Source organism: Cetorhinus maximus, chromosome 17, assembly GCF_964194155.1.
Source record: "Cetorhinus maximus chromosome 17, sCetMax3.hap1.1, whole genome shotgun sequence".
In the NCBI taxonomy this organism is placed as follows: domain Eukaryota; kingdom Metazoa; phylum Chordata; class Chondrichthyes; order Lamniformes; family Cetorhinidae; genus Cetorhinus; species Cetorhinus maximus.
The window spans coordinates 81,200,694-81,217,036 of NC_135895.1; the positions used below are offsets into that span (position 1 = coordinate 81,200,694).

Genomic DNA, 16,343 nt, shown 5'->3' on the forward strand with positions numbered 1-16,343 from the left:
CTTTGACCAAGTTTTTGGTCTCCTATCGTATATCCTTGTGTAGCTTAGTGTCAGTTTTGTAGGATAATGTTCCTGTGAAGCATCTTGGGGCTGTTTTACTATGTTAAAGGCGTTATATTAATGGAAGCGATTACTGTTGAGAGAACAGACAATTAATGTTCCCACATTTCTCTTTCTAGAACCCAGTTCAAAGGATCATATGAATTTCTGACTAACCCTTACATATAAGTACTAGAATAGACAATGTTGCAATTTAAAGGTGTATGTTAAAAATTGACTTTCTTCTGGTAAGAGAGGAAGAGTTGGCAATAGTTAGATGTAATTTGAAAAATGCTGTCTTTGCACTTGTTTTAACAGAGGTTTTCTCTTCTCTTAGCATTACAGTGCCGTGACTCCTTTCAACCATGTGCTAATAGAGGAAAATGTGTAATGCATCAGAACGGTACAGGAGAATGCATGTAAGTAGATGCTCTGTCCATACTTCATTGCTGATTGCACGTTTGCTATGTGCTTTGTTGTTTTCGAGTTGCCACAGAATGGTTGAAGAGGGAGGCGGTTTGGATCGCCCTCGTGCTGAAGTGCATTTAATGACCTGAGTCGACTTTCTGCTCCGGTTGAAGGGAGGGGACATCAGAATAATTTTGCCTTTCCTTTGTATGTTATTGTGCTGCAATTTATAGCTAAACTGGAAGAATACGCTTGTGACTTAGATCTGTGCCAGTGTGGTCCTAGTCTGCAAGACTGGCTTTGGGGAAAAGTTTGGTTCCTCTCCTGGCTGAGATAGCAAATGCAACCATGCAGGTGTAGGGAATTTGCAGGAGTGCATCTTTTCAGATCCAAAATTCTGCTGCCTGTATCCTAACTCGCATCATACCATTCATCTGTCACCCTTGTGCTCACTGACTGACCTACATGGCTCTTGAAAGTCTGCATCTTAGCATTTTTATTCTCCATAGCCTTTCCCCAACCTACCTCCATAACCTGCTCCAGCCATAAAGTCGTTTGAGTTCTCTGCGTTCCTCTGACTCGGCCCACTTCCTACGGCCCACTGTTGGTGGCCATTTCTTCAGACCTCTAGGTTCTGGAATTTCCTCTGCCAAACCTATCTGCCTCTACAACTTTCTCCTTTTTAAGACACTCCTTAAAAGCTACCTCGTTGACCAAACCTTTGGCCACCTGCCCTGATATCTCCTCATTTGACTTACTATAAATGTGTGTCTGATAAAGTCCCTGGTGACGTTTCTGTAGATTAAAGGCAGTACATAAATTCAAGTTACTGTTGTTGGAATTTCCTTTTGAAGTTATGTTACATTTTAATCTACAAGTCCTTGATTCATGTACCCATCATCCAGGTGAAATGTGGCAAAGAAACTACAGCATAAAGCATTACTTTGCATCAGATTTTCAATCCATGTAGTCATCTTGCATTTACGATGGTGTTCATTGCCCTCAGGATGTGCCTAAACACTCTGTGCCCAGTGAATTAAGTTTTGGGGTGTATCCACTGTTAGTGGGTGAACACAGTCAGTTGGTGCACAGCAAGTTCTGACAGCAAGTAAAGTGAATGAACAGTTCTGATTAGATTACTGAATCCTATTATACTTGGTCTAGAAGGTCAGCTGGCAGCCCGGCACAAGCAAAGAAAGGAGAACCCATTGGTGAGGCGTGCTTTTGCACAGAGCGAACACCTAGGAATTGTGTTAATGTTTGTAGAGCTGAGAACTGCATTCGTCCCATAGGTAATGGATACTCCGAGATACATACAAGGGTTGCATTGTTTCTGGGGGAGGGATAGATTGAATAGCAGAGCTGAGCAGGGCTTGAGAGATTTTATGTTTGAGCAAACGACTTGGTGCTTTAGTGCCCATTTTGTAATTTGTAGTTATGCGAGATGGTTGCGTAAGTTGACCTGGATTTATCTCCTTTCTGCTTCGACTGCCAATTAGAGTAGGATTTTGTTCAATGTCTCAACAGATTTGCTGCTGTAGTGCATTAGGTGTAAGCGGAACAGTTGACTGATTTTTAATGTGTGCTTTAAATAACAGTCCTCCCGCCCAATGTTACTAAATGTTGACACATCTACATATCCTAGTAGGTTTACTGAATAATACTCAGGAATGAAGTTCCTTGTGTCGGTTTTGGCTCAGTGGGTAGCACTCTTGTTTCTGAGCCAAGAGGTTGAGAGTTCAAGTCCCAATCCAGAGGTTAGAAAATCTAGGCTCACGCTCCAGTGCAGTACTAAGAGTGCTGCATTGTTGATCGTTTGGTTGAGATGTTAAAGTGAGGCCCTGTCTTCGCTTGCAGGTGGATATATAAGATCATTGGGCCACTCTCTCAAGGCTTTCAGCCATAGTGCACCAAGGGGCTGGAAACTGGGTGAAACTGGTTTTACACTGAATCTTGTAAATATTAATTGTAGTTGTACATGTTGTAACATACAGTATTGGAAGAAACTGATTTGGTTTGCACGTTATGTAATGTCAACTTGAATGGCCCATGTAACATGCCTTTATACATTTTATGAATAACATATTTTTGGGGGAAAAAAAGGTATAAGATCCAGTGGCACTATTTTGAAGATGAGTAGGGGAGTTCTCCCCAGAGTCACAGCCAATATTTATCCCTCAACCAGCATCATTAAAAACAGATTGTCTGGTCATTATCACATTGGTGTATGTGGGAGCTTACTGTATGTACATTGGTTTATGTGGGAGCTGCTGCACTTCCTACATTACAGCAGTGACTCTGCTTCACTGGCTGTAAAGTACTCTAGGACATCCTGAGGTCATGAAAAGTGATGTCAACATGCAAATCTCTTTTTTTATGGATAATTTTCACTTCTACTCAAGAGAGCAATTCCCTCAAAAAGAAAGAACTCGTCAAGTGCTTTACAAGCAATGAAGTACTTTTGAAAGGTAATGAAGGAAATGCGGCAGCCAATTTGCAAACAGCGAAGTCCCACAAACAGTCATGTGATTAATGGCCAGATCACCTGTTGTTCAGTAATGTTGGTTGGTGGATAAATATTGGATAAGACATTGGGGTGAGCACCCCAGCTCCTTTTCGAAATAGGACTCTTTTCCATCCTAGCGTAGTCGGGACTCGAGACTAAATTAGAATTTTGATAAGTGCAAACCCACTCGGCGCTTAAACAATTTTACGAAGCAGCCCCTAAGTGGTTTGTAGTGCAGTTGGCCTGTGCATGGAAGCAACACTGAGCCAAACAAACCAACACTGCCCTAAGTTTTGGACCCCCTATGTTGTGTGCTGACTCAACCGATCAAGACCAGTGCATGTGATCAGAGTATGGCAGGTTGGCTCAGACCGTCTGGGTTAGGGAGTGGGCCAAATAGAAACTACCAGCATTTCCCTTATTATCCAGTGAATCTTGTGGGGTAGTGCATTGTGCCTGGATGGTGGTTGTGGGGTTGGGTGCATGTGGCGGGCACAGTTACGTTCTTGGTCATTGTGCACACTTCAGTCTCCATGGTAGCCCCTCAAGACTTGGATGTTCGGGCTCTCACATGAAGATGACCGCCTTGAGTAAGACGCTTACTTGGACCCATAGAACTGTATCCCACTATGAGAGAAAGGGAGAAAATTGTAGGCCGTTAAAGTGATATGATATTGAGCATTTTGTAGGCGATACATTAAAAAAAAATGAGGGGGTAACTCTGTTGTGAAACTAGAATTGAATGAATACCTCTCAGGAGTTGCTGTAGAGGATGAAGGTTGTTTGGCCAACTTGGTTGGGAAACCTTGGACCATTCAATATGTTCTTTCCCGAATGCACAATGTCAAGACGTCTTTGTATTGAGACTATATTGCACATCAGGATCAGCATATTCGTCCACGTAAACATGTGTATTATGGACGGTGAGGAGAAAATGGACTTGTGAGTGGGTGTTATTGGGTGTGAAGTGGAAGGAATTAGTAGAAGGAAACTTAAAATTGCAGTCCTATTCGATTGGAAAAACATGGTTGAGAAAAAGGAGGACAAACAGTCAAAGTTAATTGCTGGTAAATTATCTCGAGTGATACAAAAGCTCTTGCCGGCCGGTGTGTTTGATTTCTGCTCCAATCTGGTGGTTTTGAAAGGTCATGCATCTCGAAAGATTTGACGTTGATTTAAGTGGACTGTTGGCAACCTTCCTATTGACACAGCAGGCTGGAATGTTGTGCAGCAGACAAACCTCTGTCGCTAAATATTTACTCTTCCAGTGTTAACATCTCTGGTAGCGCTTGTTTTTCTTCTCTTCACCCTTTTTTTGTGATTTGTTTCCCTCCCACCTCTCTCAACTTCTCTTTTGTGCCCTAGAATACCCTCTGGATTCCCAAGCCTTTCATGGCCCTGGTTAGATATTAGGATGAGCAGGAGAGAGGTGCTTTCATACTCTCTTGGCAAGTGTGCCACCTCTGCTTGACTTCGTGAGATGAGGAAATTGCTGTATGGAGAATGGCAACCAGTTCCCTGTCCATCTCTGCGGCCAGACTGTGTTTGCACTCGGACTGGAAGCAGATTCATTTAACCTCGCCTTGCCCCTGCCCTGCTTTTTATTTTCCTTTGCCCTTTTTCTCTCTTCCTTCCCTAAATGTGCTGATTCATAGCACTGGATGCCTTCTAGCACTTGTCACCAGGCTTTTTGAACATGAGAATATCATTGCTGGGCCTGAGCCTATTTCTGAATCCCATGCATTGGAGAATTCGGGAGTCATCAATGGATAGTACTCAGGTTGGTATCTGCTTTCCCCCCCATCACCAATCACCCCTGAGACAACTCGAGTCAATTGTAATGATTCCACCACTTGATCAATTAACATAAAAAAATGATGAAGCCTTGAATTCATGTAGCTCAGCATCAAACTTCACAGTGCCATATCATTCCCTTTTGAGGAAGGAGGGAGCCACTGTGTCTCATCTTGGTTTGTGGATCTGGTTCCAATCTTCATGGAAATTCCTGAGTTGTCCCTCTAGAGTCCAGTTTCTGTTTAAGAAATTCTCCATTCCCTCAAGTGGGTTAGGGGTGTGTGTTAATGCACGTGCGTACGCACAATGTGTCAAGGCGGATTAGAGTGGGGCTTCCCCTGGCTTTTTAAATTGTATTTTTTTTTGTTTACTATTGGACCCCCGTGGTCTTTTAATAAAAACTGCTATCCTGTTGGCAGGCTTCCACTTTCAAGTGCTTTGTGAGATGGTGTCTTAGCAAATATTTTTAGGTATTAGGTTGTGAAAAGATCTGCTACATTGGCTGTGACACTGCGTGATCTTTGAAATTTGCAGTCTGTAATTTGGAAAGTAGCCGAGGATGCCTGGAGTGATAGGGGCTGCTTTTGTTCTTCAAGAAGCAAGATCTGCTGCTGCCACGGAAACGCTTGTTGTGGGAGTGGTGGTGTTTTTATATTTGTTTCAGTTTTTATTAAATGTAGAGTTTATTGAGTTAGGAAACCAAAAAAAAAAGACGGTGCACATTACTAATAACAGAAAAAGAACAACGTATGTGGTGACTTTTGGAGGAGGGGGGAGAATGATGGGAGCTGGCCTACCTGGTTGTTTGAATGGGGCCTGAGGTTGGTGAGGGTTATGGCAGTAAAGGTCCCAGCTGTTCTGCCCGGGTACCTTTTTCCTCTGTTGAACAGTGAAAATATTTATTGTGTTTCACATGGGTTTTAGCCCTGCCGCTGATGGGATATCATGCATAGGTATGCAGTGGGCAGAGTGTGGTCCTGTCTTCTGAGGTTTCCAGAACCGCCTAAGGAAGGCAACAGTGCCACAGCAGCCAGCCCACATACTACCCCTGACGGAGGATGTGGTTCAGTCATGGGGTTTTGTTATCCATCTCTGACTCCTAAAATATCATGGAAGGTCTACGCTGGTGATCGATGGCACTGCAAATGATAACTTCCATCAACTGCAGATCTCCACGTGTGTAGTTCTTTGACTGTTGCTTCAGCGTTGTGGAATTCACTTGGTGCTATAAAGTGGGCAGTGTTCCATAACACTGGGAGCCTCGGGTAATAACAATATACGTGGCACCAAATTTTGAAATGTCTTTAAACACTTTGTGCAGTGAAATGCCTGTCGTGCTGGCAGATTCTGTGCCAGCAAATGCAACAAATGGCATGAAGGTGAATGATGGGTTAATGTCTTTCTGGTAGTGTTGGCTAGAAAAGGAATGTTGGCAGGAACAGTAGGAGAATTCCCCGCTCTTCTTCGAATCATGGGGGAGATCTTTAACATCCGTCAGGGCCTGGAGACAGAACTCTGTTTAACATCTCATCTGAAGGACTTGAAGTGGCTTGTGGCATAAAATCCATCATGAGAAGTTTGAGACAGCAAAAGCAACTAATTGGCTTGGGATCTAATTGAACTGTAAAAGTGAAAGAACAGAGTTTTTGAGATGTGTCCGATTTTGAGTTGCGATGGTTATTAACTGAAAGTAAAGTGCTCCAGAACTGATCAATGAAACCAGATTCTGTGGGATTTTTGAGGCTGTTGAGCTGCTTGACAATATAGGCTTGTCATTGAATGTAGGAGGTCTGGCAAATGCGCATTTGATTAAATGCGTGCTTTGCACACTTGTTTTTGAAAGTGGGGAAAATGTTTTGATTTAGGACAGTGATCTCAGTCCAATGATGTAATCAAAAACTCCACTTGCTTGATAGTTCTGTGCATTCCATGAGCTTTAGAACAACTCAAACCAATATCCTGGCAGAGGGAAGCCATGGGGGGTGCAGGGGCAATATAGATTCACCCACAGCTGCTGACGCCCATCTTTTCAACAGTGCAAGATTCCACCCATACGTTTCTCCCCATATGATGCCTAACCGTCACCTAATTGCTGGTTGACCAAGTAATTCCTCATTCTTTAGGTTCCCCTTCTCTCCAGTTTAACAACATCACTCACTTTGCAACCCTTTGAGCAATTACATTTTTCAAATATGTGGTGTGTCATGACAGTGAAGTATGAGTTTTCTGGCTCCTGCCATTGAGAATTCGCGCTGGACTATTTTTAGAATTCAAAGATCTTCAGTAAAAAAATAACTGAAACGTATCCTTATTTGACTTGAGACTGTGAACAGGAAAGTGGAGTTGAGACCACAGCCAGACCAGCCATGATCTTATCAGATGGCAGGCAGGCTCGAAGGATCAAATGACCTACTCTTGCTCTCTTGCTCCTAAGCCCTATGTTCCTCTGTGAACTGGAACATTATTCAGCAACAGAAATAACCATTGATACATGATATTTGTGTCCTCCCTCATTGGGGGAAAATCAGTGCAAATGCCTGTGACTGAAAAACCACCCCTAGTGGAAAGTGATTTTTTAATGATGTGGACATAACTGGGTTTGCTTGAGATACCTATCATGGTTTACTGGGTCACTAGCACACATTGTAAATTTGCGTTTGAACTGAGACAGTGTGCCCAGTTGTGATGTTCTGGGCTTTGTGGTGTGTGAGATAGGCTTGATGGACTAACATGTCCTCCTGTTGTTTTCGTATGCTCGTATCACTCTGATTAAAGTTCTGACCAGTATGTCTGTTTTTAAACTGTTTCCTGTCAGCTTAAGTAGATATCCTATTGTCACTCTCTCCTCTCTTAATTTGAAGCCGAATTTTGGGTTTACCTCGTCCATACCATTTTTGTATTTGTTTTGCTTCTCTTGGCCATGACCATCTTTCTACACTGTTCAGGTCAAATTTTTCCAGTCTTTCCTTATGGCATTTGTCCTTTTACATTCAGCACCAGGCCCGTTTCTCTTCTCTGTAACCCCATCCAGTTCACGCCTGCTTGTTCTTTTTGTGTGCTAGAATTGAACTCGATACTCTGAACACAGTCTGACCAGTGCATTGCAGACCACCAGCATAATTCTTGGAGACTTATCCTCTGCTGTTTTGACCACAAATCCTAGTATTTCAGCTGTATTTTTAATTGTTCTGCCATGTTGCCCAGATTTGTAAAGAGGGTCACTTCCAGACACAGTCCTCCTCTGCCAATTCAATGCCATTAATTTCATTCTTGTTTTTGTGTGCGTTAATTCTCTGTCATGCAGTGCATTCATCTGTTTTGCATTTCATCTGACCCACTTTGCCCACTTGTGTAAATTGTTCTGTTAAAGCTTTCTGCATTTTTATTTTGTTCTGTTATTTTCACTGGATCGCCAGTTTGCAAGGTGCTGCTGATGCCCATAGGACCTTGCCGTACCCCAATATGTGTTGTGCATTCAGGATTGGAGTAAAGAAAACTAACCTCTAATATGATCTGTTGCACATATATTGTTTCATGAAGTGTCATTGTGGTTTGTGCTGAGGTTCCTGTGTTCCGAGCACCTCCAGGCTGAAGTTGGCTTGTCAAGCATTTAATCCAATCTCTGCCGGATACAATCAGATATGAAACAGAAACATCTCTTACTTCATGATGTGAAAGAGCTGTACTGCTGTGTTTGCACTACAATCTTTGTGCTTCCTCCTGTGAGATATTCCTGCTGCTTTGTTTGGAGATGAGGGTAACATCGAATAGAGTTGTTGTGTTTGTGTCTTGTTTTCAAAGAATCACTTGGAGTTCACTGTGACTGCTGCCCTTTAATCAGGACCAGGGGGTTTCCGCAGACTGTGTATGGGTTAGGCTGTTGCCAGAAGAAAAGGCATCCACGACCTTGCTGCCGCACTCATAATTGGCATCTTGTCGGTGGAGCTGAAACGTATGGTTCAAACCAGTCTCCTGCTGCCACATTACAGTTACCATTAGAAGCAAATGTAACCAGAGTGGTGTTTCCGGAGTTTGAGGGAGGTGTAATATAAGATAATGTTGAAGAGTCATACGGACTCAAAACGTTAACTGTGTTCCTCTCCACAGATGCTGTCAGATCTACTGAGTTTTTCCAGGTATTTTTGTTTTTGTTTTAGATTTCCAGCATCCGCGGTGTTTTGCTTTTATCATAATATAAGATAATTGTGTTGAGCAGAATTTAGTTACTTAAAATTTTAAATGTGTAGAATTACAAGGCAAGGCATCAAAAAAGAAACACAAATTCATATTCTTTTTTCCATGAGCCATCAGAATACTGTGGACTGTTGTTAGAATTAATACTCCAGGTACTGAATCCTTCCTCCTCAAAGTGCCCATATAGCCATGATAACACATGATGTGTGCATCTGCAAGTGTCAGAATCTAGTATGTTATTGTCTGGAGGGAATGAGTTTTAGTCAACATTGTGGAACTGGTTAATCAGAGTACAGTTTATCAAAGAAGAGAGTCAGGTGGGAAGGGGTGGGGGAGAATAAGAAAGGAAGTTACCAGTTCATAGTTCAGTGTTAAAGGCAATGGCAGAGCTGCCAGTTTTATGAAGAGAGGCTTGTGCCCCTAGGTCATCCTTCCCAGTGCAGGGAGAACACTGTTTTCTTTGATAGGATAAAGTGGGGTAAAGATGCACAGGAGGCTGGATTTGGGAATGGAGAGTTTGGGCAAGGGGAAGGTTGCAATGTCAGTGGAGTTTAGAGAAATGGAAGGCGGAGGCCAGGGATGGATTTGGACACAAGGATAAGATTTCTAAATCTGAGGTCAGTAAGGGAATGGTGATGGAAGTAGTAGATTAGGTGTGGAATGGGAGGTGGCACTAACATTTTGAATGATTTCCAGGAGTCAGGTGACAAAGGCATTGATGATTTTTTTTCATGATAGATGGGTTTGAGTTTGGGACTGGGCTGATGTTGCCGAGGTGATGGGGAGGATATAGGTCAGAATTTCCCCTTATGATCAAACAGGATGCCATGGTTGTAAACAGTCCTGTTCAGCCCGAAACTGGCTTGGGTGAGAGGGAGGTGGATTTGGTGAGGGTTCAGAGCTTTGTACTGGAACTAAATATAACCACTTCAGTCTGCCCTACGTTTTGTTGGAGCAAGTTGTACCACATGCAAGACTGGGTGAAGGACAAAGCAGTCTGACTGCACAGATACAATGGAGCAGTGGAGTGGAATAGTGAAAAGCTGGGTGCCATCCTCTGACATTGTTGATGATGTCATCAAGGGACACATTGAGGAAGAGCAACAGACCAAGGGTGGGTCTTTCAATGGACTCTTGATGTGGCATTGTAGGGGGCGGGGAGAGAAGTCATTTCTGGAGATGCTGTGCCTAAGCTCAGATAGGTGAGCAAAACCAGTGAGGCTTGCAATTGTTCAGCAAATGTAAGTTTGAAGAAACTGCCTTTTTAAATCAAAAAAGGGAGGGATTGGTAGGAGGAAGATTTGACTTCTGGTGTGCTCTGCTGGATTCTTTTTATTGAAGCTGGCTGTAGAGCAATGAAAACCTTAAAAAATGTGACTGAAGTAGAGCAGAAACTCGGCTGAGGGTACTCAAAATGAATCTTTCGGTGTTGAATAGTTGGAAACTTTCCTCTGGTAACTTTGGGTTGGATTTGACTCTGTCCTACAATATTACTGTTCAGTTCCCTTCTTGCATTGTTGGCATTTTGTGATTTTCCAGTAGAAAATGTACATTGCTCATGAAGAAGGCCTTTTAAAAGTTGAAGTCCCCCTGTCAGGGTGGAAAGGTAGGATTTGTGTACTTGTTACAGTTAACCCTGATGGCTATTGCTGAGCAATTTTGCCTGTTCTCCCTTCCTCAGTGTTCTGCTCAATGATGTACAGTTCCACTGATACCATCAACCCTAGTGGGGCTCACTTGTGTATGCCTGGAGTGAATGGCAGGGGGTTTATGCAATTATGGAGGGTATCTGAGCTAAACCCAGTCTTGTCCTCATCACAATGACCTGGAATAAGAACTCAGACTCATTTGCTTCTTCATTTCACTTCCAATTCCAAGGTTCGAGGACCAATTGTTCTATCCTGACCTCAAGCAGAGTGACAATAAAGTAACTTAACATAGACGACATGGAACCTCAGCCTCTGGTTCAGTAGCGTTTGGGGACTGAGCCACTGGATAGCAGCAGAATTGAAGATGGATGACCTGGCTATTTGACTATTGGATGTACACAAGAATCTTTATTCCTCCCCCTGTATTCTAACTGTGCGAAATTCTCATCCGGCTACATTCTGAATTCCCTGAAAGACACTGGTTGTTGCCCCATCTGGCATATTAGCCTAGACGTTTATCAAACTGTGCATGAGGAAGAGGTTTTTTTACAACCTATGGTCCTACTATGCTGCTGCAATTTTAAAATGACATTCACAATTTACTTTATTGAAGCCTTGAAATGTTACATTTACCTTTCTGAGGTCACTTCTTAACTCTTTCCTTTCCCACGGTCTAGAGCCATTGTTGCTTATTGTGTAAGATAGCATTCTTTGTCTGTTTTCTTTCATATTGAGAAACCCAAGACCTGGAGGAGATCACAGCACTTTGTGCAGGGCCCAGTTAAGGTTGGGGGAAAAAAAGCAGAAATGATGAAGGGATAAATTGGAAAGCCATGAGTAGGTAATGTCAAGCTTTGGTTTTTAATGGTTGGAGTTTGCAGAAAGAAGGCAGGATTCAGGGAGTTCAACTGTGCCATTGTTGTGAGATGCTGGGATATAATGAGAGAGTCAAGATATCAAAGTTGACTTTGTTATGACCGGTCCCCGGGTGAGGTCCTCCCAATTTGTTACAATCCCGGACGAGATACCCTAAATTGTTAACAAAATTGGGGCCCCGTTCAGGAAGTTATGCTCCCAGGTGAGGAACAATGAGTTGGCTCCCCTTCTTTATTCAACCCTTTCGGTCAGTCGCAACAAGGTTCATTTAAAAGGGATCCCTTCCCTCATTCTGAAATGTTCCCTGGATACGGTTTAATTTTGGTCCATTTAAGTGTGTATGTATGTGTCACATTTCTGGTGACAGTGAAACCATTCTGACCATTTTCAACATGCGCTTTGCAGAATAAGGCCATTGGCTGGTCCCTGTTCACATGACTCATTTGGTCTTGGGCATCATCTTCAGGGCGGATTCCTCCTTCTTCCATTCTCACATCAGTTTTTCACTGACTCCAAATGGCTTCACTGCAGCATAGTTATTTGATGAGCTGGCAAATGTTACGACTTTTAGATTGAAACCAGCCTTATACTTCATTTGTTTTGTTGGAAGACTCATTTCTCTTCGTTGTTTGCCATGGTGGGGGTTCTGCTCTGTGTGGGCACATCTTAAACTCCCACACATGTTCGTAACACAGCCCATATCGATCCTTTGTGCTCAGTTATACGGTAAATAAAACATGCATGTGTGGGGCAAAAAATTGAGGTTGATGACTAATGGGAGTATAGGCTTTGAAAAGGGGGGTTGACTTATATGCTGGGTATATGCAAAAACATGGTTTTTGGGGCTGGAAAAATTGGATCATCTTATACGCTAGGTTGACATGTACACAACGATTTTTGGTAACTCGTTGGAGAAATTAGCTGGGAGGAGATGCCAAGGACCACAGTACAAAGGGAGCTCGGACAACTCAACTGCCTAGTGTAGTTTCCTCACACTTCAGTCCATTATAGTCTGGTCCGTGATGTTGTCTTAATGGTTTCTGGACTGGGTGGTACGTTTTCTGCATTTGGGGAAAGCGATTAAAAGATAGCGAAAGGTATTGATGGTGACACCAGTCTCGTCAAGCTTATGCAGTTGTTTCTAAAAGTCCTGAAGCAACTGCAGTTAGTGTTCCCCCCCCCTCCCCCCCCCACCTTTTGTAAACTTGAATGAAATCTTTGAGATGCTTTTAAAATACTGAGTGTTGCTTCTTCCCCAGATTTAATTCTGGAGGAATTGCTGTTAATTTTTTGCACTGATCTGTTGACACCTTTTGTTGAATCTGACCCCTTGTCTTGTTTATTGATTACCTGTTGCTGCCTCACTGCCTCCGGCACCATCTTGCATGCAAACTTCATGATTGGGAAATACTGTAGGAAAGAACATTTACATTCGTGTCGTCTTTAAAGATGCTGTAAATACGCATTTTAGTTGGCAAATTGACAAAATGATGTGCTTAAGCACCGTGAAGGTGGAAGGCCCCATGTTTGATTCATGATCCATGCAGCTGGAGCTAAACCTGCCTGAGCAGTGGAAGATGGGGAGAAAAATGCCAGCTAGACTCCTTATTCCTGATGGGAAGAATAAATTAGTTTGTGTAAATAGGCTGCTGAAACATTGATGATGTAGAATAGTCACTTCCCTTCCCTTCCTTGACCTCTCAGTCTCAATTTCTGGTGATAGACTGACCACCAATATTGATTACAAGCCTACCGACTCCCACAGCTACCTCGACTACAGCTCCTCACACTCCGCTTCCTGTAAGGACTCCATCCCATTCTCTCAGTTCCTTTGACTCCGTTGCATCCATCATGATGATGCCGTTTTCCAAAACAGTTCCTCTGACATGTCTTCCTTAACCGAGTTTTTCCACCCATGGTGGTTGACAAGGCCCTCAACCGTGTCCGGCCCATCTCCCGTGCATCCGCCCTCACACCTTCCTCTCCCTCCCAGAACCATGATCGGGTCCCCCTTGTCCTCACCTATCACCCCACCAGCCTCCGCGTTCAAAGGATCATTTTCCGCCAACTCCAGCATGATGCCACCACCAAACACATCTTCCCTTCATCCCCCCTGGTGACTTTCTGCAGGGATTGTTCCCTCCGGGACACCTTGGTCCACTCCTCCATCACCCCTTACAGCTCAACCCCTCCCACAGCACCTTCCTATGCCACCGCAGAAGGTGCAACACCTGCCCCTTTACTTCTCCCCTCCTCACCGTCCAAGAGCCCAAACATTCCTTTTAAGTGAAGCAGCATTTCACTTGCACTTCTTTCAATTTAGTCTACTGCATTTGCTGCTCCCAATGTGATCTCCTCTACATTGGAGAGACCAAATGCAGACTGGGAGACCGCTTTGCGGAACACCTTCGGTCTGTCCGCAGGCATGACCCAGAACTCCCTGTCACTTGCCATTTCAACAATCCACCCGCTCTCATGCCCACATGTCCGTCCTTGGTCTTCTGCAATGTTCTAGTGAAGCTCAATGTAAACTGGAGGAACAGCACCTCATCTTCTGACTAGGTACTTTACAGTCTTCTAGACTTAATATTGAGTTCAACAATTTCAGATCATGAACTCTCTCCTCCTTTCCGATCCCAGTTTTTTCAATAATTTATAATTTTTTAACAAATATATTTTTCTTTTTCCACTTATTTTAAAATTTATTTCGATCTATTGTTTCATCTGCACCTTTTAGCCCATTTCGATCCCTTCCCCCCACCCCCACTAGGGCCATCTGCCACCAGCTTGGCCTGCTTGCTACCTTTAATGTCCCCATTAGCACATCCTTTAGATAATATCACCACCATCAACGCCCCTTTGTCCTTTTGTCTATGACATCTTTGGCAGTCTCTTGGCCTCCACCTATCACTGGCCCCTATTGACTCTCCTGTCCCTCCCACCCCCCTCCACCAACTTATATTTCATCTCATTTCTATATTTTTTAGTTCTGATGAAGAGTCATACGGACTCGAAACGTCAACTGTATCCCTCTCCGCAGATGCTGTCAGGCCTGCTGAGTTTTTCCAGGTATTTTTGTTTTTGTTCTAGAAGAGTCACAGGACTGGGGTACTGGAGGCACTTGTAGGACGGTACCCCAGTGCAAAAGGGACAGATGCTGAGGCAGGAAGAAAAAGTTGCTTTTTGTTAAACAATTCTGCTCCGCAACCTGCCGTGATTTTATTTTGTTTACTAAATCAAACGGGAGTAAGTTCCCGAGGTTTCAAGCCAGGCAGCTATTACCTGACAAATGCAGTGCTAATTGGTTCAAATTGTTTAGTAAGGATGTGTCTTTTGTCTCATTGAGCACATCCCTATTCATAATTTTGTGGGCTTTCTAGCTGCTCAAGAGTTGTTGATCGTGACCTTGCATGGTTCTGTGATGAGAAGTCATCGATTTCTAACACATGGATGTAATTCCTCCCCTGCAGCCTTGCTGCCAGGAGCAGATGTTTTGTGTATAAGTGTAATGTTTGCCTTGGGGGTTTTGCGTTTCAATGCAAGGAACACTTAACGCTGCTGATACCGTTTTCTTTTTGAGAGTTGGGTAAGGTGGGGCAGGGGAGCCGGGGCTACAGCTCCCAAGAAATGAATTTACTGAAAAATGAAGCCCTCTCCTTTTAGAGTAGGTTTAACAGCTGTGATTTATGGAGGTAGTGACTGGGCCAGAGGTTATACATGTGGAACAGCTCTGTGCAAAATTGATTTTCTCCAAACTTTCACCAAGTCCACAGCAATCGGAGATTCAGATTCCAATCTTTTTTTTTCAGTTCATCACAGGGATTTCTAAAATTTGTGTGGGTGGATTGTAACAGTGCACATGTTTGACTCTTAAGCTTTACTCCTTGGGACAGATGGGAAAAATTGCCAAGGAACAATTATATTTGTAATTAGAGTCCTTTGACAGGCTTGTAACATTGGAAAAATGCTGCGCCTGAAATGGAATTACTAGCCAAAGAAAGGATTCAAATTGCTGGCACCCAATGTTACAAGCCTGTGTAATGGAGGTGGTGTCACTGAGAAGCAGTCATAGAAAGTGGGTTTTTAATCTATCCTTGCTGAAAATGGATGAGTACAGGCCTGTCATGTGCTTTTTGTGAGGATTGCTCGCAACGTAGCACAGAACCCTTCGCTGCCACTTTCACCCTCATCCTTGGCAAGGACAAATTGAGGAAAGGCGAGGCAAGAATGTTGTAGGGAACCAGCCATCTGTAATTACTGAAATTGCTGTTCAGTAAATTAGAGGCCAGTGCAATGAGGGGACCTGCAGCTTTGATGGGCTGAAGCTAATATTTCTGGGGAAAATAACAACCCGATGTGCAGAGCATGTCATTGACAAAAGCCCCCTCGTTTTCTTACCTTTTTATACATGCCAGCTTCGATGGAGGATTGACAGCTATTCAACCACAGCCAAACCATAATTTGTTCTTGCCTGGTCTATTTTCATACAGTGCTCAGTAAAAAAAATAATAAATTAGAAACAGGAACTCTGGCTGAATTTCTCTAACTTTGTCACCCTCTCTTTCTCTCTTCTCTTTCTTCCTCCCCAACCGCACCTTCACCCACCCTTTAAAGCCACAGACACTGAGTTTAATTATGCCTTCAAAATTACTTTAGCTGAGATCAACAAACTCAGAAAATAGCTGGGATTGAATCTCGGTGCCGCCTTGTTCTACGTGGACCAATATGTTCAGTTGCAGAAATCCACTGCTTTACCAGGGTTGCCATCACTGGTTGGATGGCTTCATCAGATAAACCCCCCACCCCCAACAACCACCTCACCTTTAGACATTGACTTCTGACACATCCATTTTCGTGGTGCATCACCTTCCCATATA

At 43.4% G+C, this 16,343-nt stretch overlaps 1 protein-coding gene across 1 annotated transcript in view; it reads left to right on the forward strand.

The window, feature by feature from the left end:
- The window catches only part of LOC144692536 (uncharacterized), a 163,714-nt gene that overhangs the window by 24,885 nt on the left and 122,486 nt on the right, over positions 1 to 16,343 (forward strand). The window contains exon 2 of the mRNA XM_078561509.1: positions 377 to 458. Coding sequence (XP_078417635.1) covers positions 377 to 458 — 82 coding nt within the window. The remainder of the gene's footprint in view (positions 1 to 376; positions 459 to 16,343) is intronic.